The sequence below is a fragment of the Protomyctophum bolini genome (assembly GCF_963924005.1).
Source record: "Protomyctophum bolini genome assembly, chromosome: 20".
NCBI lineage: Eukaryota > Metazoa > Chordata > Actinopteri > Myctophiformes > Myctophidae > Protomyctophum > Protomyctophum bolini.
This window is the reverse complement of record NC_137881.1, coordinates 15122582-15147013: the sequence shown is the minus strand read 5'-3', so window position 1 is coordinate 15147013 and position 24432 is coordinate 15122582. Positions and strand designations below refer to the sequence as shown.

At 45.3% G+C, this 24432-nt stretch overlaps 2 protein-coding genes across 2 annotated transcripts in view; both read left to right on the top strand.

Moving 5' to 3' along the window:
- Nucleotides 1-24432, top strand: part of LOC308334873 (phosphatidylinositol-binding clathrin assembly protein) — a 106882-nt gene that overhangs the window by 21455 nt on the left and 60995 nt on the right. Inside the window, 1 exon segment of the mRNA XM_080791754.1 lies at nucleotides 2385-2527. Coding sequence (XP_080647880.1) covers nucleotides 2385-2527 — 143 coding nt within the window.
- Nucleotides 10237-12012, top strand: LOC308334880 (serine/threonine-protein phosphatase 2A 65 kDa regulatory subunit A beta isoform-like; the record flags this gene model as incomplete). Its single annotated transcript, XM_080791764.1, has 1 exon — nucleotides 10237-12012. Exon 1 carries the CDS (start codon nucleotides 10240-10242, stop codon nucleotides 12010-12012), a length of 1773 nt encoding a protein of 590 aa, XP_080647890.1. The 5' UTR covers nucleotides 10237-10239.

The window sequence follows — 24432 nt, the reverse complement described above, 5'->3', positions numbered from 1 at the left end:
TGGTACAAGAGTGAAAGTAGGTCTTTGTGCGCGTGTGTGCATGTGTGCATGTGTGTGTGTGTGTGTGTAAGCGCGCGCGTGCGTGTCTGAATGCATGTGCGCCTGTAGATATCACTGACCGAAAGTGTGTGTTTTGGAAAAGATACTGTGTGTGTGTGTGTGTGTGTGTGTGTGTGATTATGGTGATGAATCCTCCCTGTGGGACACTCTCTGCTCCATTCTACCAGTTGTCTAATGAGAAGTCCGTTTCCCATAGTTACCACCAGGTGTGTGAGTCTCTGCAACCATCCCATAATGTCCCACCGAGAGAGAGAGGAACAAAGAAAGAGGAAGAGAGAGAGATGGAGAGAAAAAGCAGGAAAGAGGTCGTTCAGAAAGCATAGAGTAACATGTCACAGCAACGTGTCATTTTTCCGACCTCCCGTTAGTATGACCGATTACAGGACTAACGGGATGTCGGCCTTATGGGCAGTCCCCCTTAAGGGACGCGCATACTCCAGTTCTTAGGTGATGTCCTACTCATCGTGGTGGTTGGGGAAAACTACAACATGAGGTCACTGAGCCGCGGTGATTCACCGCTCAGCGCTCACCCCGACACATCTCTCCGTTTTTACTAACCACCAATGATACAAACACGAAAACATTCTGATATGTCATTTATAATCGACTGAATCAATTCATCTTGACCCTGTATTATACTTTGTTGTACAAAAACAAATTCCACAATAGTGAAAATAGGTTGGGAGATTAAACGCCTTTTTTCACTATTTCAAGAAAAGTTGTTCATTAATCATAATCGCGGCAACAGTTAAAGATGATCGTGATATTGATTTGAAGTCATCGCACAGCCCTGTGACTTATGGTTTGCCGTAATTATCAGTAACGCATTCATCATGTTGTGGGTGTGTGAGTTTGGTGTGGTTTTGGGTAGTAGTTAATCTGCAAGACTGCAACCATATGGGCATGCCCCTTTGTCTACAGCAGTTGTTCTCAAACATTTTCATATAAACTCCTCAAGGACCTCCGGGGACCTGACTCGTACACTTTTCTGCCTTTATTGATAGTATCAAGTGAAGACTGACAGAAAAGAGAGAGAGAGAGACATGCAGCCAAGGTTGTCATGAACGGGACTCGAACATGCGACCCGTTGTCGGGCCAAAGCCTACGTATATGTGGCATGCGCCTGGACCACTTGGTCAGCGGGCGCCCCTGTGTGCGGAGATATTTTGAAGTGGAATTCCAGCATTGTAGATAGCATAGCATTGTAGAACAATGCTCTGACATTTTTAGATAAAATAAAAAAAATCTAAAATAGAATCAGTCCAGCAGCCACTTTCTGCAAATACGAGATGCATCACACGCCTACTTGGTTTATGTTTTGCTAACTTTATAGTATACGGTAGTTACATTATTATATTTGGGTTTGATCAGATGTTGCACATTGCAAGATTCTTGTCAAATAATTGAAACCCCCCCCTTTTTTCATCGGTAATAAGGTTACAGAGAAATGTCGACTGGAAAGCTTTTTAGCACTATGCAGCAATGCCCATGCACATGAAGGGAATCTAGCTATATTAGTCGCTATTGAAACTGAACGATTTCTTTAATGCCTTTGAAGTGTGCAGCGCTGTGCAGCAGCTGTATTGTCTAGGGGGGAAATGGTGACTATATATATATTATATAGTACTGTATGTTACACGTGGCATTAACACGTGTCTTGGGAGTCTGTCTGGAACTGGTAATTGGATGCTCATCCTCGTGAGCCTCAGGTGGAGAAGCACTTGGGAGAGCTGGTCAGAGATACACGCGAGGACGCATCATTGATTGAACGTGTCTCCAACTACTCCGACAGCCGTGCACCTTGGTTTTATTTATTTTTGCCACCGTCACTCACAATATCATGTAATGCAATGCAAAACCTTCTTTAACGGCTCGCCTTCATTCTAAAGATTGTAAAAAGAAACATGAGAGGAAGTGAGAGGAGCGTGTCAGGTTTTTGTGTGGGAAAATGAGGATTCAGCTTACTGTGTGTGTGTGTGTGTGTGTGTGTGTGTGTGTGTGTGGGGGGGGCATTAAGACCAGGTGTTAGGTTAGGTTTTGGGGTAAGGGTGTCAGTCTAATGACTGTCGGACTGTTAGTATGTCATTTTAAGACCAGGTGTAATCAGTGCTCAGTGTTTACACCTGGCCTTAAAGTGTGTCTTTTCGTCACATTATAATGTGGAGATCATGGGACGTGTCGATAACATGCTGCATTGCGCTGCGCGGAGACGTCGCGTACTGTATCTTTTGTGCTGGAATGTTCTCGGATACACACCAGATTGGCACGATGTTGTTCAGCCGTGAGATTTTATTTTTTCTTTCATTCCATGTGTCTTCAAACAGATCTGATCCACTGCACCAATGAGATGAACGTGAGTGTTCCCCAGCTTGCCGACACGCTGTTTGAGCGCACGGCCAACTCCAGCTGGGTGGTGGTGTTCAAAGCCCTCATCACCACGCACCACCTCATGATGTACGGCAATGAGGTAGGAGGACCGCACGCCCACACACTCACTCACACACACGCACACATGCACACGCACACGCTCACTCTCACACACTCGCTCACACTCATAAAAGTCGGATATTTCATATAAAAGCAAAGGTTAAAGCTTCTGTCTGTGCTGATTTCTTCCCCTGGTTGGCAGTACAGTGTGTACTGTAGAACAGCAGGAGCAATATTACTAAAACATATTGTGTTAATTGTTTAGGTTCCCAAACTTTTTCATGTCAAGGACCCCCAAATTGACACTAATTAGCCCCACGGACCCCCCTTTGAAAAGAAGGTTTTTTACGGCTCTAGCAGTGATTCTCAACTCGTTTAATTTCAAGGACCCCCAATTTGACATGCATTAGGCTACGTACCCCCATTTAATGGCATTTCTATCTGTGAGACACCTAATTTATATCGTAAAATCAATAGTTAATTTAACTCTGTGAGTGTACACATGGAATGCGGGTCCGTTTGGTTCCATTTGTACACTGTCAGAGTTACAAACTATCATTTAGCCACCTGGAACTCCCTCAAGGACCTCTGGTTTAGGAAACGGCGCTGATGTGTGGTTTCTCAAATCACACATCAACGACTTAACGGTCACACAAACATTTTCAGTCGTGAGATTTGATTGTGCTTTTCATCTCTCTCAGACACACGCAACAATTGTTTATCGGTGAAGTAAAAGTCTCTCTTACACAGTCTACACACATACGCGCATGCACGTCGTACACACTTACAAACAGCCACGCAAACACCGGGTTCGATTCGTTTATTTATATTCACGAGACATAGCATGGCGAAGAGCCAATCGGGCGTCTTCCGGCTCACTCCAGATGTATCATGTTGACAGGTGTTTACCTTGCCTCAATATAGAAGCCCATCAGTGGGCGCACACACACACACACACACACACACACACACACACACACACACTCATGCTCAACTGGCTTGTGTTTCAGCAGGAGCAGTGACTTAAACGTAATGCTTTTCCATAGATGGGGAAAGACATCAGTAAAATAAAATAAAACATGGTTGGAATAACGTGTTCCTTCCACGCATTACATCCAACCGGGGAAACTCCCCTCTGTCAGGTGAAAAGAAGCGGCTTGGACGCTCAGGCATTGAAGGAAGCATGAGGTCAGTCCGTTGCTCTCCCCAGGTTGGCGGAGGAAGTGTAGAGCCCTTGATTGCTTTAGACAAAGAAATGGGTTATACATTTGTGGGATAAAATAAATAGGTATCCGATATTGTGGTCAAAAGCTCACATTTGGGAGAAAAGTAACGGTAGCAACTGTTCCTCAGGTGACGGAGTGTAATAAGTGCAGCACTCGTCATGATCAGACTGTCAGTGCGAGAACAGTGTGTTCCCCGGCTACACACATACAGCAGAGAGGCGGGGATGTTATAGTATAAGGTCTCATTAGAAAGACAATGCATGAGGTGCAAAAACCATAGGCCCGTCTGGTCCTCCAAAAGGTATATGGTTCCGATGAATCATCCTTCACTGTTCGTTATTCTCCACGTCGTGCACCCTGACGGGTGGAAAACGCATAATTATGTTCCAAAACTTTTCATGATTTAAATGCATCAAAAGTAGCAGATCTGCAAGCTCAAAACACGTCACTTCGTGCCGTGTTTCGAGCTTGTGGATCTGCTACTGTTGATTATTTTGTGTGTAGTAAGATCGAGCAGGGCGATAATTAAAAACACACACACACACACACACACACACACACACACACACACACACACACAGCTTTGGTGTCTGGTATACTTGTTTAAAATGAATCCGTGACCTCATCTCAATTCTCAACCAAAAGATTTTTTGTTGAAAATGTTTGAACATGAAAATGAATGAAATGAACTCTCTCAAACAACCACAGAAGTGTCCTGATCCCTTTCGGGACCTGTATTTTTCGTACACGACAAAACAACGTGAGTTTAGTTTAAAGTGTAGGAAGTGGACCTAGGCCCATTATAGACCAAATGATGATTTCACCATGTACCTGTCGGTGACGCCTTTTGACACACACACACACACACACACACACACACACACACACACACACACACACACACACACACACACACACACACACACACACACACACACACACACACACACACTCAGTTAGAATATGCAATCTTATCCAAATGCAGAATAAATAATGGGCCTTGATATGAAAAGGGTTGAAAAAATGTTTTGCTTGCATTAAAGAGGGAAGGGTCACTGCAAAACAATAACATGTTATTCTGAGTGATCACTTTATCTTACTCTGTAGAATCTCTTCTATCCTGATAGGAGTGGCATTGTCATCCCCCTTCCAGCATGATAATAGCCCACATCCATTATATTAGGGGCAACAATTTGTCAGAATGGTTTAATGTGTATGAAAATGATGCGAGTCATTATGTCATGGTCAGTCAACGCATCTCAACTCAATTGAACACCTATAGGGCATAGCAGTGGGCTGTGGGCGTGTTATCCTGGTTCCACAGAAACAATATGCCATTCATGTTTTTCCCCATAGAGATTTACAAAAATATTTATATCAATCCCAACATTTTTTTTAAAATAAAACTGTCAGAGGGAAGATATCCAAAGTATTAACATGAATCCTTGGAGGGAGCACTGGTGTCTGGAAGCCAACGGTATGAGTCATCTTTCAGTGTGCGAGAACATCATAATCATATCTATAGACTTCCTACAGTGCTGCTCTACATCGACCTAGTTAGCACGTTTGGCTTTCGGCTTTTTTCTCTTTAAAAAAAATATCATTGGCATCACAATGTGTTCTTCTTGTGAAATAAGGAGAGGAGAGAGGAATGAAAAAAAAAAAGAAAACACTTATTTTCTCCACTGTGACCCAGATAGCATGATTTGGTTTTGTCATCAGCATTGTCAATATAATTAATTATCATGGCTGTGATGCTATTTCTCACTGCCCATGAGGAGAAAATGCGACAAACACACAGTAATTATATAGGCAAGATTTTGTTTTATTTTATTTTGTTTTAGGTACATTCCACCCAGGGTTAAAACAAAGCTAATGTACAAACTCACAACACATTGCATAAGCTATAGTGTATATATTGTTTTTTAATAATAATAAAAAATAATCTGACACATTTAGAAACTGTCCAAAATAAGCATGGTGGGCTAAGTTCAGTTACTTTGCTCTCGAGACGGACACCTCGAGACGCAGCCGGGAGGAGCCTAGGTCCACTTCCTACACTCGCAGTTAAACTAAACTCACGTTGTTTTGTCGTGTACGAAAAATACAGGTCCCGGAAGGGATCAGGACACTTCTGTGGTTGTTTGAGAGAGTTCATTTCCAGGTGACTGACTGCAGAGTGCTGCAGACCAAACAAAATAACACCAATCACTCCGGCATCACAGGGAGCTCTTTTAACTTCTGGCATCCCTATTTTGGCCATAAAAAGAATTGTCAATGTTCAAACATTTTCAACAAAAGATCTTTTGGTTGAGAATTGAGATGAGGTCAGGGATTCATTTTAAAGAAGTATACCAGACGCCGAGGCTATGCATAAAATAGAAACATTTCTCTGCAGTGGAACTTGGTCTGAAGTTCGGCTGGATTTCAATGAGTGAAGTTGGGAGAGGATTCTGTTAAAAAAATACCCCGAGAGGGCTCTGATGTCACACCCTCATCCTTCCTCATCTCGCTGCGGTGTTGAAACACAAACAATCAAGAGGAACGCAACAGGAACGCCTCGGATAGGAAGTGTTGTTATGCAACATGTTACTGTAGACACAACTGAGGCAAGCTAAACAAGGAAATACCTGCTTCCCTGTTCTGGTTTAGTTCAAAAGGATGCTACTGGGCGTGTGTACTGTATGTGAGAGAAAGGGAGAGAGAGCGCGCACGCGCGTGTGTCGGTAGAACAAACGCTTGCCCAGGTATGCGCAGCATAGCCCCCAGACAGACTTTAGTATCTATAATCTGGCATGATGCTAAAGTCTGGATGCTGGCAGTACAATTTCCTCTATAAAACAACTTTAGTCACAAAAACAGAAGTGCACACTGCCTACATTAACTGCTGGCATCTTGGCATCTCTGACCACAGTACTGGCAGTCTAACGGTTAGGTAGAGTTATGTACAATATTAGAACAGCTTGCTGCTCCAGCAGGCAGTAAAAACCTTTTTGTTCATTAAAAAAAAAAATCACACCCGTGTGAAGTGAGTGGTGCAACTCCATGTGGGGGTCCCCAGAACTTCCCACAGGAACGTGCTCAGGGTGGAGGCCCAGTTCCGGAGAGCCGCCACTCGTGCATGTGGGGGTCCCTGTACTGTACTGTACTGTAACACCTGAAATCATCATATATACAGTTAATATTAAGTGTGTGTGTGTGTGTGTGTGTGTGTGTGTGTTAGGCTGCACAACAGTGACACTTGGTAATGAAAACCTATTGAAAAGGCTATTTTCGTGCTCGGACACAGCCAGCCAGCACCACTCAAAAAGGCAAGCCAGTGAAAGTGAACCTTAAACTGGGCGTTTATAAACTTTATATATAGAATACAAAGCCATCTATCGTATGCACCCAATGAATACATTAAGAAGGATTAATTTAGTGCCCTGTGGCTCTGGACCACATAGGATGGTTCGACATACAGAGGCCAAACCATACACACAGTCACTTAATGGAGTCGGTGTGCCACCACTCAAAAATAGCCCATCTACAGCAGGTAGCATCACAACACGTTCTGAGCTTGTAGACCTGTTATTTTTATTTTATTCATGAAAACATATGTTTGTTTGAATTAAACTAGGTTTTTGTTTTTCAATGATGGATTAATGAATTAGTCGCTGCCCTAATCCACTTCACTTGCAGGTCTGTCACTACATGGCTTATGTCAGCATTACCTCACTTTTCCTAGAAAAAGCAGCGTGTGTCCGTTATTAGAGCCAAGCACTTCTACAGCTAATGACTGCGCCTCCAGTTCTGGGAATCACAGACACAGACAGAAAAAGAACAGGCTCGTAGCGCTGCAAAGAACAGCACGGTATTGCATGAGGATCGATTGAGTATACTGTCTATATACGGTATGTTATTAACCTACCACGTCCCTACCGTATTAAGTATTTGTACATAAATCTATCAAGCTGGCTCTACCGAGCTACAGTTCTGTACATCTTGTCTCACGGCAGGACAGTATATGGATAATGTTCCGTATTTCACAGCCTCACTTTGCACCACGCGCGCACGCACGCACGTGTGCGCATTCAATTAAAGTTGTACATGTAGAGCAGAGAACCGACACCCTGAGCAAGCAATGACAGTGGTAACGAAAAACTTCCCCTTAGCTGGAAGATTGGTTAAGCAGAACCTGATTCTAGGGTGGGTCCGGTGGCCATCTGGGGTGCATACATTGGTTAGACATACCAACAGTCCTACAGTCATTAGTCAGACAAACCCGTGCTGCGGGTTAAAAATCACCCGCGCTGTGGGTTAGAAATCAGGGGGCGAAGGTTACGTTAGGGTTTGGGGTGTCTGACTAATGGTGTGTCTGACTGTTGGTACTGTATGTGTAACTAAACGCATGCCATCTTCGTCGACCGTGTTGGGGGAGAGAGAGAGAGAGAGAGAGAAGGGGAGACAGAGAGCAGATGGTTTAATAACTGGGGAGGTCAGTTATCATCAAGGCATGTTTGACTACATTCATGTCATTAAGTTGTGTCTACTCTCTCCACCTCTATTCACCAGATAACTGCGCTGTATTATGGCTCAACCATAACTCTTTATGATCGTAATGACGGAGTCAGAAATTACTGTTTATTATTGCTGTCATCAAGCACCTGGTCAGTGTTTGTCATTTGCATACACATAACATAATTGCGGTGTTTTTTATCAACTGGTCTAACTCCTGATTATAAGCAAAACACATCTCAGGTGTAACAATAAGCCTGAGTTATACTTTATAGTGCACCGAAACTAGCATAATTGTGGATGGAAACCTCATATGTTCAAAACTGTGACTATTCAATGATTCAGATTAAAAAGTAGCAAACGTAAGCAAAGCATTTCAAAATTTTTATGCTTTTGTGTGACGCTGTAGTATGACCCCCCCCCCCCAAAAAAAAAACATGGAGATAAGAGGTTTCTGCCCCAACAAGATCTAAAAGCCCTGCTGGAAGCTTGTAGATCGACTATTTGGTGTGCGTCGCACACTCAACGCAGCCGTGTCACTTTAGCTTTTAACCACATTAACCATTCTTTTTAATCTTTGAATATATATTCTTTCACAGTGAATGTTTTTAACTCGTATATTATCTTTGCTTCTGGAACAACATATTTTTTGGGGTCCTTGTCTGACATGAAAAAAGTTTGAGAACCACTGACTGAATGATAAACGTAAGGTTTTTCTGAAAACCGTCGGGATTTAGAAGACATTTTGTAGCAGAGTTGATCGTTCCAGAGTGCAGCAGCAGAGGAGAATGTCCAGTCATCAGACGGTATTCATCAGAGCCTGTCAGGTGCTGCTGACGGAGACAACAGCGTCCAGGTGTCCCTGGTCCCCCGTGGACACCCCATTCATTATACATCCAGAGCTGCTCTACAGTGCTTCCCATTAATTAGCTAAACTGTCTGTGGCGTGGTGGTGGCCCACAAACTGTTTTCAGAACACCACCCAAAATATTTTTCGGGGTACTATATGGTCTCATGAATAATTTGCAGAAAATAACGCTATGTGCTGCTTTGCTCCATCGCTTCTCGTTATCGCACACAATCGGCTCAACTGCTCGATTCTTGCGTCTCAACTCTGCAGGCTGTATTGCTCGACAGATCGGGGGCGCTTGACATTGGCTCAGGAGGTATAGTGGCCCATGTGGGAATCGGAAGGTTCCCGGTTCAATCCCTGGCTCCCCTCCGGGTTAGTGTCAAAGTGTCCTTGAGCAAGACACTGAACTAGCCTTGCGTATAGCCATACTAATATCACTGTGTGGATATTAGTCTCTGGTTCCAAAGGCAGATTGAAGGCTGGCTATGCGAGGCTAGCACCGAACCCCTAACTGCTCTCGATAAGCGGCTTGGTGCCTTGCATTCTTTCCAGCCCTTTCGATTATGATGCTATATAAATGCACCATTTATTTACCATTAGTTTCACAACTGACAGTTGAACAATCTCCCTGCTAACTTGGACTCCCATGACTCAGAGTTGCATTGTAATTGGCAAACTAATGCTGACTAACTGGATAATATTTGGTTCACTAACTTAAACACTTGAGCCATTAATCGGCTGATTTAACAAGACATGGTCTAATAACGGCATAAAGTAGCTTGCCTTCATGTGGCCAGTTTATGACATCAGTCTTCTATGACATATCAATTACGTATAACTCCATATTTGGGCCAGGTTTCAGCCTCGCCCCAAATATGACCCCAGACACGTTTGACTTCTGTTTATAAAATTGATTAAAGTTAAATATTTCATAAAACATACGTGTATATGCATGGGTGCTTGTGCTTGCTTGTCTAATAGCGTGCGCGAGACGTTTGCCACAGATCTGTCCAGTGGTTCGAGAGATAAAACCCTCGGACACAGACATATATACCGACTCTCTCTCTTCTAGATGGCTCGCCTCTTACAGCGCCACCCCGTACAAATTAAGTCTTTCGGTATCTGTCATTCAGCATCTGCAACAAATTCAGTATCGGCATCTGCGACAAATCCAAAATGGCTGGAGCCGACGGAGAAGGTCCTCCGTACCCCGTCTCGGCGCTCATAGACGAGCTGCGGAACGAGGACATCCAGTTACAGCTGAACAGCATCAAGAAGCTGACCGGCATCGCCTCGGCCCTGGGCGTGGAGAGGACCCGCACCGAGCTCCTTCCGTTCCTCACGGACACCATCTACGACGAGGACGAGGTGCTCCTCGCGCTGGCCGAGCAGCTGGGGAACTTCACGGTGCTCGTCGGAGGGCCCGAGCACGCCCACTGCCTCCTGCCTCCTCTGGAGAGCCTGTCCACGGTGGAGGAGACGGTGGTGAGGGACAAGGCCGTGGAGTCCCTGTGCAAGGTGGCCGAGGAGCACACTCCGATGGACCTCGAGGTGCACTTCGTGCCCTTGGTCAAGCGGCTGGCGACTGGCGACTGGTTCACCTCGCGCATGTCCGCCTGCGGCCTCTTCAGTGCCTGCTACCCTCGCGTCGTCTCCGGCACGGTCAAGGCCGAGATCCGCGAGCTTTTCCGCACGCTGTGTTCGGACGACACTCCCATGGTGCGTCGCGCCGCAGCCTCCAAGTTGGGCGAGTTCGCCAAAGTTTTGGAAGTGGATTATGTTAAGAGCGACGTCATCCCGCTCTTCACTGCCCTGGCCTCCGACGACCAGGACTCTGTGCGGCAGCTGGCGGTGGAAGCATGCGTGAGCATCGCCACCGTACTGCCCCAGGAGGACCTGGAGGTCCTCGTGATGCCCACCCTACGCCAGGTCGCCAAAGACGAATCCTGGAGGGTCCGATACGTGGTCGCCGAGAAGTTCTCTGAGCTCCAGAAGGCATTGGGCCCGGAGATCACAAAGAAGGACCTTGTTCCGGCCTATCAGAGCCTTCTCAAGGACCATGAAGTCGAAGTCCGCACCGCCGCTGCCAACAAAGTCAAAGAATTCTGCGAGAAGCTTCCCGAGGACGGCCGCGAGAAGATCATCATGAATCACATTCTTCTCTGCGTCCAGGAGCTCGTGTTGGACACCAAGCAGCAGGTGAAGTCGGCCCTGGCGTCGGTCATCATGGGCCTGTCCACTGTCCTGGGAAAGGACAACACCGTGGAGCACCTGCTGCCCCTCTTCCTGATCCTGCTGAAGGACGAGTGCCCCGAGGTGCGTCTGAACATCATCTCCAACCTGGACTGCGTGAACGAGGTGATCGGCATCCGCCAGCTGTCCCAGTCGCTCCTGCCCGCCATCGTGGAGCTGGCCGAGGATGCCAAGTGGAGGGTCCGCCTGGCCATCATCGAGTACATGCCCCTGCTGGCCGGCCAGCTGGGCGTGGAGTTCTTCGACGAGAAGCTCAACACCCTGTGCATGGTGTGGCTCATCGACCACGTGTACGCCATTCGAGAGGCGGCCGCCTCCAACCTGATGAAGCTGGCGGAGAAGTTCGGCGACGAGTGGGCCCAGAGCACCGTCATGCCCATGGTGCTGGTCATGGCCGACTACCCCAACTACCTGCACAGGATGACCACGCTGTTGTGCATCAACGCGCTGTCGGAGGCCTGCGGACGGGACGTCACGGCCACGCAGATGCTGCCCGTGGTCCTGAAGATGTCCAACGACAGGGTGGCCAACGTCCGCTTCAACGTGGCCAAGTCCCTCCAGAAGATCGGCCCGGCGCTCAGCGGCGACGTCCTGCAGACGGAGGTGAAGCCTGTGTTGGAGAGGCTGGCGGCGGACACGGACATGGACGTCAAGTACTTTGCCCAGGAAGCTATCCGTGCTCTTAATCTGTCATAACGAGCGGCCAAGCGAAACGCTCCCAACATGTGGTGACATGTGGTGAAACTGATCTGTGGCGTGCGCCCATTTGCCCAATTTGTCTCCATTTGGGAGACAATATATATACGTGCGCTATCCGCGTGTCTGTTGTAGCCGGTATCATTGACATACATACTTTCCAAATGCACTGTACGCATGAATTAAATTCTGCGCTCGGTGCAGCTCGGCCGTAAATCACCAGCACGGCAACACCAAACACTTAGACAAGATATGTGTTCAGGAGCAACTGGTTAATCTATAGATAACTAAGCTGTGACTGTTTTATCCTTTTTCCCCTTTCTTTTTTGAGTGGCGCCAGCCCCTCCAATGCGTGGCTTTTGAAGATTACGTCATATGGCAGCCAAGTCTATGGGATTTTTAATGTTTGTTTAGATACGTAAATCTTTTGCAAATTGTTTCCCAGACAAGTCTATGGATTTAATATTTGTTTAGGGCACTAAATGACGACTTAAGAGTAAGACGTCATGTGGCCGATATGAATACAGTTCACTTCACATGAGTGATTTTTTTTTTACTGTCCAATGGCTGGCCAATGTTCTTCATACAGAGGCCTGCCTACTCCAGTGACATGTGGTGAAACTGCAATACTGATTGATGACTGCAATGGAGTTCTGTTTGGGCTCCCAAACATGTATCTGGATATGCTCCAGTATGTCCAAAACTCAGCTGCAAGAGTTCTTACCCGCACCAAGCCTTGGCAGCACATCACCCTCACCCGTAGACGACTGCACTGGCTTCCTGTTAAGTTCAGCATCAGTTACAAACTCCTCACCTACGCCCTGTCTCCACACTACCTCTCAGGCCTCCTCCATAAACCTACTCTGACAAGTTTGTGGTCCACAAACTTTGACCTCCTCTCTGTCCCCGATACAAACAAGCGAACCTTGGGGGACAGAGCATTCAGTGTGGCAGTCCCCACCCTGTGGAACTCTCTCCCAATAGAGATTTGCCTTGCTCCAATACTGGACTCATTTTAAGGCTCATGGCATATAGTTGTTAGTTTTTTTGTCTGTCTGTTTGTTCGTTGTTCATTTTGTAGTGTCCTTGGGTTCATGAAAGGCGCTATAAAAATTCAAGCTATTATTAAGGGGTGCATGCTGCTGACTAACGTTCTACTTTAATATGGCCCTTTTTGGCTACAAGATTCTTTCCCAGACTCTTCGCTCTCCATTGATTAAATTGATTGAATACTTTATTAGTCCAAAATGTGAACTGCACACGGCACAGTAAGACAATAAAGCTATAAAGATAATGGCGAAAAGGCCAGTTGTAATGTACACCATTTATCAACGAACGTACCCTTTGTGTCTCTTGTTTGGGTTGTTTCCGTACAATGCTTTTGTAAAGAATAATCAGTAATTACTGCATTTTAATCTGTGAACTTTCCTAGAAAAAAGGTCACATGTAGTCACCTGTCTGTCGAGGATAGTGTCCTTATGTCAACCCATTCCTCATCCAAGTCCCATCTCTGACCATTTGGTTCTCTAGTAATATGACAATATGCCAAATTGAATTGGTCACACAAATTAATGACCTCAGACTCAATGTTCCAGGACACAGTAATGGGAACCATCTCAGTTGTTCAAGTGTTTCGTGATTCGTTTTAGAGAGGGTTCTGATCATTTCAGACCTACGTTTGCCCACAGGTCTTTTTAGTTCTCTTTCAAAGAGGGCCATACGTTAGTCCGACATACAAATAGTCTGACATGTCGCTGTTTAAGACTCCCCCGTGACTCAGACATGCGTTCCATGTAGACATGGCACTCTATTGTGTTTACTCATAGTTTCATTGTACAGATATTCTACTGTAAGACGGATGTTAGGTTCTTAGCTCGCTTCTGATCCTAGACTATTTCTATGTATTTTATGTATTACCAATACCATGTGTTCTCCTTGCTTACTGTAAATCGCTCTGGATTAAGAGCGTCTGCTAAATGCCTGAATTGAAAAAGTACATGAGATAGAACAGTGACGGATATGGGGCACAGGCCTTCATGTAGGGAGAAAGAATAACAGTCTTACATGCTAGAGACATAGTCCATAGGAGGTACAGAAATAACAGTCTTACATGCTAGTGACATAGTCCACGGGGTACAAAAATAACAGTATATTGTTGGGTCCCCATGGGAAGGTAGTCCTTATGGTAAATCCACATATGGAAGTAGTCCCTCTTAAAGAATAGATCCACACGGAGGAAGGTATAGCCCAGCATAAGGAAAAGCAGTCCGTCATCAAGGAAAGTGTCCCAGGGTGGCAGGCCAGCCGGTTGACGGGCCTTGTTCTGTTCAGGCCTTGTTCAACACGTCTGACGATGATGGTAGCCAGCATGGAAAACGCTTCAGACTTGTTCAAAACTGTCACGAGAGCTGGGCCTATATGCGAAAATAATATATTAGGCAAATGCCGAGACTCGTACAGGAGTCGCTGCTTCTGAATGTGTTGCCACGGTGGAGAACAAGGGCATGCTTTCAGAGAAAAGGGAGATTGGGGGCATGTGATGTTTTATTGGGAGGGAGGACTTGGGGGCGCATTGGTGGGGCCTGTTGAATAAATGTATCATTCATCTGTAGTTCTGTATTGTGTACCAACAAAAAAAGAGATCCGTTGTCTTTTCCTGGCTGAGCTCCCTACAGTATTTCAACCCCACCCTTCTCTCATTCTGTTCTCTTAACTAACTCATTAAAAACGGGAATGTGTGCATTTCTTATTTTATTATGTTATTAAATAAAAAATAAATTATAATTTATATATAATGTAATATATTATGTCTGCTTTTGCTGTGTAACATTATGTTAGTGTGACAGTTTTAAAGTATTTAAAACTGAATTTAATAATTCTATAATTATTAACAGCCCTGGCCTGTTGGATTTAAAGTATTTAATACACACGCCAATAATTCTATACTTATTAACAGCCCATGCTGGCCTGTTGGATTTAATGTCTCTTGAATGGTGAATTTTATATCCTATCCATCCTTTAAATGTCCATCCTACTAATAAATTAAGAGCATGAAATGAGCATTTACTGTACAGCGTACCTGACTGAGTGACTGTACCTCAGAGAGTTGACCATTTTTCACTTTTTCTCCTAAAGGCTTCAGCCCATGCTTTTAAAAAGCAATACTCACTGCAGAGACACTGAGGGGAACTAAGGTTGCAATTCCTTTTCCTTTTCCTCAATTGACTTTGTCGTTAAAGAGGTTGTAGTCTTGATTGGATTGGTTGGCGGGCGTGTAGTGTGTGTAGTGTGTAGTGTGTGTGTGTGTGTGTGTGTGTGTGTGTGTGTGTGTGTGTGTGTGTGTGTGTGTGTGTGTGTGTGTGTGTGTGTGTGTGTGTGTGTGTGTGTGTGTGTGTGTGTGTGTGTGTGCAGTGCGCGCACGATTTTGAAATGGTCTGAATCGTAGGCAGGCCAAACCCGCCCAGTATTGATACACTCTCAGCCCTTTGCCTCCAGTTTATCTTTCCTTTCTGCCAAGAAGTATAATGCTGAGCTACTTCCCCATGCAGTGCTTCCCAAACTTTTTCATGTCAAGGACCCCCAAATTGACACTCATTAGCCCGCAGACCCCCGTTTGAAAAGATATACCCCCATAACAGAAGATCTTTACGGCTCTAGCAGTGATCCTCAACCCGTTTAAGGACCCCCCAGTTTGACATGCATTAGTCTACAGACCCCCAATTTATATTGTACATTCAGTGGCCAGAGAGGTAGCGTTGTCACAATTATTACATAATCGGTTGTACGGCTATTGAGGTCTCATTCGTTATTGTTGCACTTGTACAGTGTGGTGTGTGGGTGTATCTTGCATACTGTACTGTGTACATGTGTGTGTGTGTGTGTGTGTGTGTGTGTGTGGTTGTATTTATCTACACTTCTGTTGCCATGTACCCAAACAGTCTAGCAGGAAGCTCCAGACAATAGGGGGGAGGTCCATGTTCCCTCCTCCTCCCACCAAGCCTCCACTGGCTGTCTGTCCCCGTCGAGGTGCTCTGTCTATGGACACCTCGGCTCAGCCTGCTGCCTTCCTCCCCTGGGAGTGTGGATGTCTCGCCCACACGGAACATAATGCTTGGTTCCAGGGGAGGAAAGGTGGCTGGGAGGAGAGGGAACGGGAAGGAACGGGAAGGCGAGGAGGGTTCATGTGGTTAGTGTTCCTCAGGCTGTTATTAAACCACCTTTCGCTTCTCTCTCAAAATATTGACGCTGCCATCTCCATATTTTGGGAAAAATGTAACTTCACCATACAATAGTGTCTCACAAAAGTAACTTTTGTAGTGATGGCCAGGGGGAGGCAGTATAGAGACCAGGATTACTGCATGTTTTTGTGTGAGGGTACCTACCCTAGGGGACACGGGGAGAACATGCAAACTCCACACAGAAACCCGACCGTGACCATGATCAGTGCCCAGGGTACGGGCACTGATACACGGCCACAGCGTCCCCAGCGGGAATCGAACCCAGGACCTTCTAGCTGTGAGGCGACAGCGCCACCATGCATTATTATTATTTTTACATAATAACATAACTGTTATTTGGACCTGTGACGGTGAAATATAGTCTCATGCGGTCAGGTACACGTGTGTGTGTGTGTGTGTGTGTGTGTGTGTGTGTGTGTCTGTGTTTTTGTGAGCTCACGAGACAGATTTGAATCCCGCAACACTGCACAAAAAAACAAGTAGGTCGTCCAGACAGAAGACATTAGTTAATCCAATAGATGAGATCTCCAATATTGCACGTCCACACAATGTCACTGCAGATGAAAAGGATCCATTCAATGTGTCCGTATGTACATCTCATTCACTGCGTGTGCGTCAGCATATAGGAGCTGAGAGCAGAGAGGAGATGGGCTTTGGTGATGTCACTGGAATAAATAAGAGTAACTGGGCTATCTGGACAGCAGCGGTGAGGGGGGGGGGGGTGATTCATATAGCTACTTTATGCTAACCGCGCACACACACACACACACGCTTGGATACACAGGGGCTCGGACGCACACGTATGAGTCCCTGTGTGAGCATAATACTGCACAAACCCCCCCCCCCCCCCCCACACACACACACAGTCCTGAGTGCGTGCAGAATGGCACACACGCAGGTGTTAATACATACAGTGTTAAAAAGATGGCTCTTTCTCTCTCTCACACACACACACACACACACACACACACACACACACACACACACACACACACACACACACACACACACAGCCTGTTCTGCTTAGCATCAGCACTTTCTACATTGTCCTCCCCAGACTGTCCCCATCTCCTCATGTCCTTAATGACTCCAATGCTCTCTCTCTCTCTCTCTCTCTCTCTCTCTCAATGTCTACTCCCTTTGCCGCCTCGCTCTCTCCTTGCTCTCTCTCTATCTAGAACAGTGGTTCTCAAAGTGAGGTCCGGGGAGCATCACTTTGACCAAATGGACCCTTGTGGGTCTGAGAGTAACTCTGACAATGTACAAAGGCCATTTATACATTCTCAGAGCTAAGGTCCTTGCAGACAGTTGCCGCTTTTTGGAAAAATGCTGAAAAAAACCGCAGAAGAAAATATCAAAAACGCAGGGTTACCTTATAAGTAACACACAAAATAAAAATGGTAGTAAATGGGAGTTTGTGGTGTAATGCATTTCAAACTAACTGAGGCTCCTTGAAATGATTAAGGTAGATAATGGAAATGGGGCCAAGTCAGTAGTCACTAGTCATTGCCTGTAGTGACTAGACATCGAGTGTTACATGTCTTTTTGTTGTTGAACAAGGATACAAGATATGCCAGATAATAGTTCAGCCTTCAGTGTTCTATACTGTGGTTTCTTTTATTTTTTACGTTTTCTCTAGTCGTGATTTTTTTAAATTGGGTTCCAAAACTTTTCAGGCCATGACCCCCCCCCTCCATGTTGGTTTGTTTACTGCAGTGCTGAGTGACATCAAGCTAATCATCTGGGGACCCCCACTAAATAATTTGGGGACCTCCAGTTTGGGAACCGCAGGAGACCTAGTATAGACCCCTGAGGAACCCGGTTGAGGTGTTTATGAGACACACTGTGGGGAAGAGGAGGGGAGGTGGCTGGCAGAAAAACAGAAAAACGAAGGAATGACAGACCTAGGCAGGAGAGATTAGAGAGAGTACAGTAAAAGAGTGATGGTGGCGCAATTTACTGTTGGATTCAAGGGAAATGTGGTGGCACAGAGAGACTGTGTTGGATTCAAGAGAAATGTGGTGGCACAGAGACTGTGTTGGATTCAAGAGAAATGTGGTGGCACAGAGACTGTGTTGGATTCAAGAGAAATGTGGTGGCAGAGAGACTGTGTTGGATTCAAGAGAAAATAGGAAGTGAGGGAGAGAGAAGGAGACAGAGAGGTGGTTGCGTAAGCATTGAAGCACAGCTGGCGAACATTGAGCGACAGCTCGACAAAGAAATGCAGGTAATAAAGTGAAAATATACAAAATGTGTAAATGAGACAGACGTTTGATGAACAGAGAGAGAGAGAGAGAGAGAGAGAGAGAGAGTGAGTGAAAGGGCTTGTCTGGCAGCCGACTGGGTAGGGGTTGATGAAAGCGATGAATAGAGAAAGGGTAGCCAAGGACAAAAAGGACTGGAGAAGAGGAGATAAGCTGAGAAAAAAGAATAGAAATGATGGAAAGACATGATGGAGAGAGATGAGCTGGGGAGGGAGGGAGAGAGAGAGAGAGAGAGAGAGAGAGAGAGGGAGGGAGGCAGGGATTGTGTGTGAAGGGCACATGTACAGTACCATATCTTCTCTTTATCCACAATGAATTGGCGATTATCTCTGCGATATTTGCCAAGATTATTGTCCTTTTTAGTATTTTTAAATCCCAGTTCTCATCGAGTTACGTCCATAACCTTGTTTAGTGTTTCAAGTAATAAATATAAATGGTTCTAAATAAAGTGAGAGAGAGATGTATCGAGTGGGATGTCCCCCGCTCTCGGTAAAATATACATCTAAGGAGTGTTTCTAGATTGGGAAAGGAACTGGGTACACTATGATGAGCTATGTTAAAGTTTTCAAAATGTCCCCTACCCAAATTAGTGCTGAAATATCCATTTTCACTATAAGTCAGCCAATCATGCACTTAACTGAACAAAATACACAATGAACACAGTGAAAAACCAAAGACGAAGTGCCCCCTGACTAACCAGACATGTATCCCCCATACAGCTGCTGTTGTACATGGAGGAGTAGCATCAGCATTGGCTTAGCTTGTTTTCAGGTTTTATAAGGTCCTAAAGATCCCAGCTCATTTTGAGCAGAAAAACGACACGTCAGATCTGTAATGTACAGTAGGCCGTGAGAATGCTATTTTTAATTACTGGAATAAATTACATTTATTTATTAAATTTATTTCGTTCTGGCAGATGGCGGGTTGTGGAGAGAAAAATGAGGTCCCGCGTTCGTTGGTGGCAAAGAGTCAAAAAGTCCCATATACCATTTTATATGCAAATTTGTGTCGCCATTGTCGAAACATTTCACATTAAATCAGCTGATATGGCACTTGACTGAACAAATAGGTTGTGAGGGTCAAGGATTATAAACAAAAATATTCTTCAATTGATCACATGTGCCCGTGGCATGCTGGTGTGCAAATGAGTGCCCCCATTACCATACCATACCATCACATTTTATTTTTGTTTTCCAATTTAGAATTGCTGCTATTTTCCCAACGGTTTTATACCAAGTGAATTCAAAACATTCAAAGACTGCTGTCCTATGTGGTTGTATAACTATTTATGAGAGCAAATGCACAATTCTTATGGTTTTGTTAGATGGTTTTCTCTTAAGCCCAGACCACACCAAAGGGTCCAGACGGTTTTAGCGTTGGTCCCAGTGGTGTGATGTGTCCTGTTGCACGTCGACCCAAGTCCACCCAAGTGATTCAATTCAATGGCCCACACCAATGGGTCACCATGCAACTCCTCGCAACCGTTTGGTTGCAAGGTTACATTTCTTTATTCCCATTTAATTGTACATACAGTACATGCATTGTTTTGTTTGATTCTTTTGTTCCACTTTTGCTTTGGCAATGCGAACATACACAATGCCATTTCTCATGCCAATAAAGGAGAAGGGTAGGGATGGAGGGACTTGTCTGCCTTGAGACTGCCTGGTCAAGCTCGTAGAAAGATGGGACATCTGTGAGAAAGTTGAAAGAAATAGCCTTTTAACGGAGAGAGAGTGTTGGCTGTGTGGAGAGTGATGAAGAGGAGTGGAAGTGAAAGAGAGAGAGAGAGAGAGAGAGAGAAAAGAGAAGGCTGACAGAAGGATGAAGAGAGTGAGAATAAGACACGCACGCACACACACACACACACACACACAGGCAGAGACATATATAGGAAAAGCATTAAAAAAAACTGCTGACTGAATTGTGGCGTGAGAGTGAAAACAAGACCAGGGGCTCTGTGTGTGTGTGTGTGTGTGTGTGTGTGTGTGTGTGTGTGTGTGTGTGTGTGTGTCCGTCCAAGGACTTCAGATTATTATTCTGCCAAGTGACCCTATTAGAGTCAGCTTGACCTAACACATACACACTCGCACACGCACGCCACGGTAGGCAGTTGACATGTTCTTCCTATCAGCCAGTAGTGTGGATTCTTGCAGACACAAAAGTGATGAGACAAGAGGCAGAGATAGTAGAAATGAAAACAAGGTTCTTTATGTGTGTGTGTGTGTGTGTGTGTGTGTGGGGGGGGGGGGGGGTGGCTCACTGTTAGAGTGATTGTGTGTGTGTGTGTGTGTGTGTGTGTGTGTGTGGGGGGGGGGGGGGGGGGGGGGGGAGCTCACTGTGAGAGTGATGGAGTGTGTGTGTGTGTCTGTCTGTTCTTGAAGGACCGCTGCTTATCTCTCCCGCACAAGCATCCTATCTGAAAAGACTCCAGGGTGACCCAGCCCAGTGGCCAAGAGCGAGCGCACACTCGCATGCACGTTGTACACACACATTTGCCCTTGCACACAAAAGCACACGTATATGCACAGGCACACTCACTCTTTCTCATTCTTACACACACACACACACACGCACACGCACACACACACCTACCTACCTCTTCAATCAGCTTCAGGCAGACACAATGTTTCTTTCCCCCCTCAACTCATGTAAATGGGTAATCAATAAATGAAATGAGTACAATGCGCACCGCGCGTGTGTGTTCACGAGTTTTGTGGATACAATTACAAAATTTTTGAGAGATATGCCAGGAGTCAGGACCCCCATAAGGAGTCAGAACCCCCATAAGGAGTCAGGAGTCGGACCCCCATAAGGAGTCAGGACGCCCATAAGAGAATATTTTTACGGCTCTAGCAGTGATTCTCAACCATTGTAATTTGAAGGACCGCCAGTGTGACATGCATTAGTCTACGGACCCCCATTTAATGGCATTTCTATCTCTGGGACCCCTAATTTATATTGTAAAGTCAATGTTAATTTTACTCAGAGTGTACAAATGGAACCAAATTGACCTGTTAGGGTTGGTTCCATTTGTACACTCAGAGTCAAGGACCCCATGAGGGTTCCCGGATCCCAATTTGGGAACTACTGGTTTATTGTGCTTGTTGGTCATTCTTTATCATTAAGAGCTTAAGGTCTTCTCTTTAAAAACTGTAAAATCTAGTGGAAGTACAGTAAGTGGAGACTTTTGGAATGGAGCCACTGTGGCAGCTGGTCAGTTATAGTGTGTGTGTGTGTGTGTGTGTGTGTGTGTGTGTGTGTGTGTGTGTGTGTGTGTGTGTGTGTGTGTGTGTGTGTGTGTGTGTGTACCTGAGACTGATTCTACACAATGCCTTCAAATTTTTCAAAAATGTTTAAAACTAGCAGATGTACAAGCTCGCAGCGCGCCACAAAGTGACGTGCCGTGAACTTGCAGATCTGCATCCGTGGATGCTTTTCCCCCGGGGTTTCACGGGTTAATGACTTCGAGCCGGCAAAAGGAAGAATTCATTCCTTTTAATAAAATATATAATATATTCCAACGATGACAGACTGCTCCCCGGGGCCACAGAGAGGATTAAAGATTTTTCAAGCAGCCCGTTTGATCTGAGCATTTGCTGACATTTCATCCCAACTGGGCTGAAGGTGGCGAAGGAAGGTGGCTCGTGTCATGTCCGTGTCAAAAGTGGCAGCTAGTCTAGTCTAGAGCGGGGGACTCTGACTCCAGTGCTGTGGATCAAAACCGCACTCCACTCAGAAGCCACCCGAAGGAGTCAAGTGTGCTGATTTCGTATACTAAAACTAACGCGGCACGATTATTTTCCTCCACAAGAATTGAGATCACGATCATTGAGACTCACATGATTCTCTTTTCCCTTGTCTTAATATAAGTCTGTGGTTGCTGAACATTTCTACATTCAAAATGTGGCACCCGGAACAAACTACTGTGGCTTTAAACAGACAGCATTAAAGTGCTGGACTTAAACCTCTCTTAAAGTCTCTCTCTTGTAGTCATTAAAATGAATTGCACAGCCAACTTTCTTAGAAATGAGATCGCATAGGTTTGTTCGTATTAATTGTGCAGCACTACTGTACACTATGACGAAAAATGTTAGTCGACTCCCTTTTTCACTGAGGAAAACTAAATGGAACTCGGTAAAAACTAAGCTATGACGACTAAACCTAAGGCTAAATAAAAATCCCACCCGTGTGAAGTGAGGGGCGCTATTATCATCGTACATCATCATGAATCATCTCATACTGGCCAATCAGAATGGCGGACATTTGACATAATTTCTCCTTTCATTGTCAAATATTGAGACGTGTGGGGTCAAACGCTGTATACAGGAGGGGGCTTGTGCCCCTCAAAAACTAGACTAAAATGTTAGGGAGAGACTGGTGGAGAAGAGATCCAGTAGAAGTAAAAGACCAGTCATTTTATGCTTGGTTGCGTGCTGAAAATAGCATTCTCTGCAGCCTTCTCTCATCTCAGTGTCATTTTGCCACAGGCAGGCTGTTCAACTCATAAGACCTGAGGCCTTCCAAATCACTAGTTCTCAAACACGAAATTAGTTCTCAGTAGTTCTGAAGATTTGTGTTTAAAAAGTCTAAATTATTCAACACTAGAGCGGTGCCCGGTGGGCACTAGCCTACTTGCAACGATGCAAGTTGGAAATGCATGCCCCACCCAGTTATTTTGTCTGTGTCCCCCCCCAAAGGCTTTTGTGCTGGTTCTGGATAACCGGCTAGTTCTGACACCGGGCACTGCACTCCCTGTGGGGGTGTGGAACGTGTGTCAAATTAGAAGTTTGTGGGGCTAACGTGGATTCCAGACGTACATACGTACGTACGCACAGAGACATATATATGTGTATTATTTCCGACATTCCGAGAGACCCGACCCAGCCAGGCAGACATAAATGTGGACTATGTGAAATAATATAGCGGAAGTATTGTCCAATTACCATTTTATGATTAAAGTGCGAGAGAGAGAAAGAGAGAGAGAGACACAGACAGACAGAGAGAGAGGTACCCTGCAGGCTGTGCGCTGCAGCAGAGGGTGAGAGAGACCTGTCTCTTCTCTTCTCCTCAGCGTGCGTGCATTTAAAATTAACCAAACGGATCATTTGTTTTTTACACACAATCATCAGAGTTTTAGCAGAGACATGTACTGGTCTTGGCTGAATGGAATATTAACAAGGCACGACACTCAATGCACTTATAAACAGCACCTACTTTGCTCTCTTCTTTATCCACGTGTGGCGAATGGGATACACAGGAGAGTTGTCATGGTTGCTTTAACCTTCCTATATTCATTTGATTTGAGCTTTGCTAGTTTGCTTTCACCTTGTTGAGGTCAACACTGTTGTCGGGATCCGTGATCGTGATATAAAGTACAATTGCACGCAGATGTTTCCATTCAAATCAGCGCAAGGCAAACCATGCAGGACGGGGCTTGCATTGCATTGGTCTTGCGCTGCTGATCCTAAACCAGCATATTCATCACACGTAACGCAGCCACTGCAACACTAACCTGATCCTAGGTCAGCCTAAATTATCACACTTTCTCCTCCACAGCGATGCGCAGCAGAGCGCAACATGCAGTGGATAGAGTCTCTACAGTTAGACTGGCACACAATCATACACTGATTGAATATTTTATTAACATTTGCAACAACAACAAAAAAGCACAGACAGTACACACACACACGTCACACACACAGTAGCCTACGGGTCTTCTCGGATCCACATAATGATTGACAGACCCACATTCCAGGGGGATACGTCCAATTCCGACCCTGTCCCAGTGATTACGATAAAACACGACTCCGACCCGAGCGGGTCTCTGGTCAACTCGGGTATTTTCGGAATTGGTCCGGTGAAGAGCTCTACAGTACAGTACAGTACAGTACAGTACAGCACAGCACAGCACAGCACAG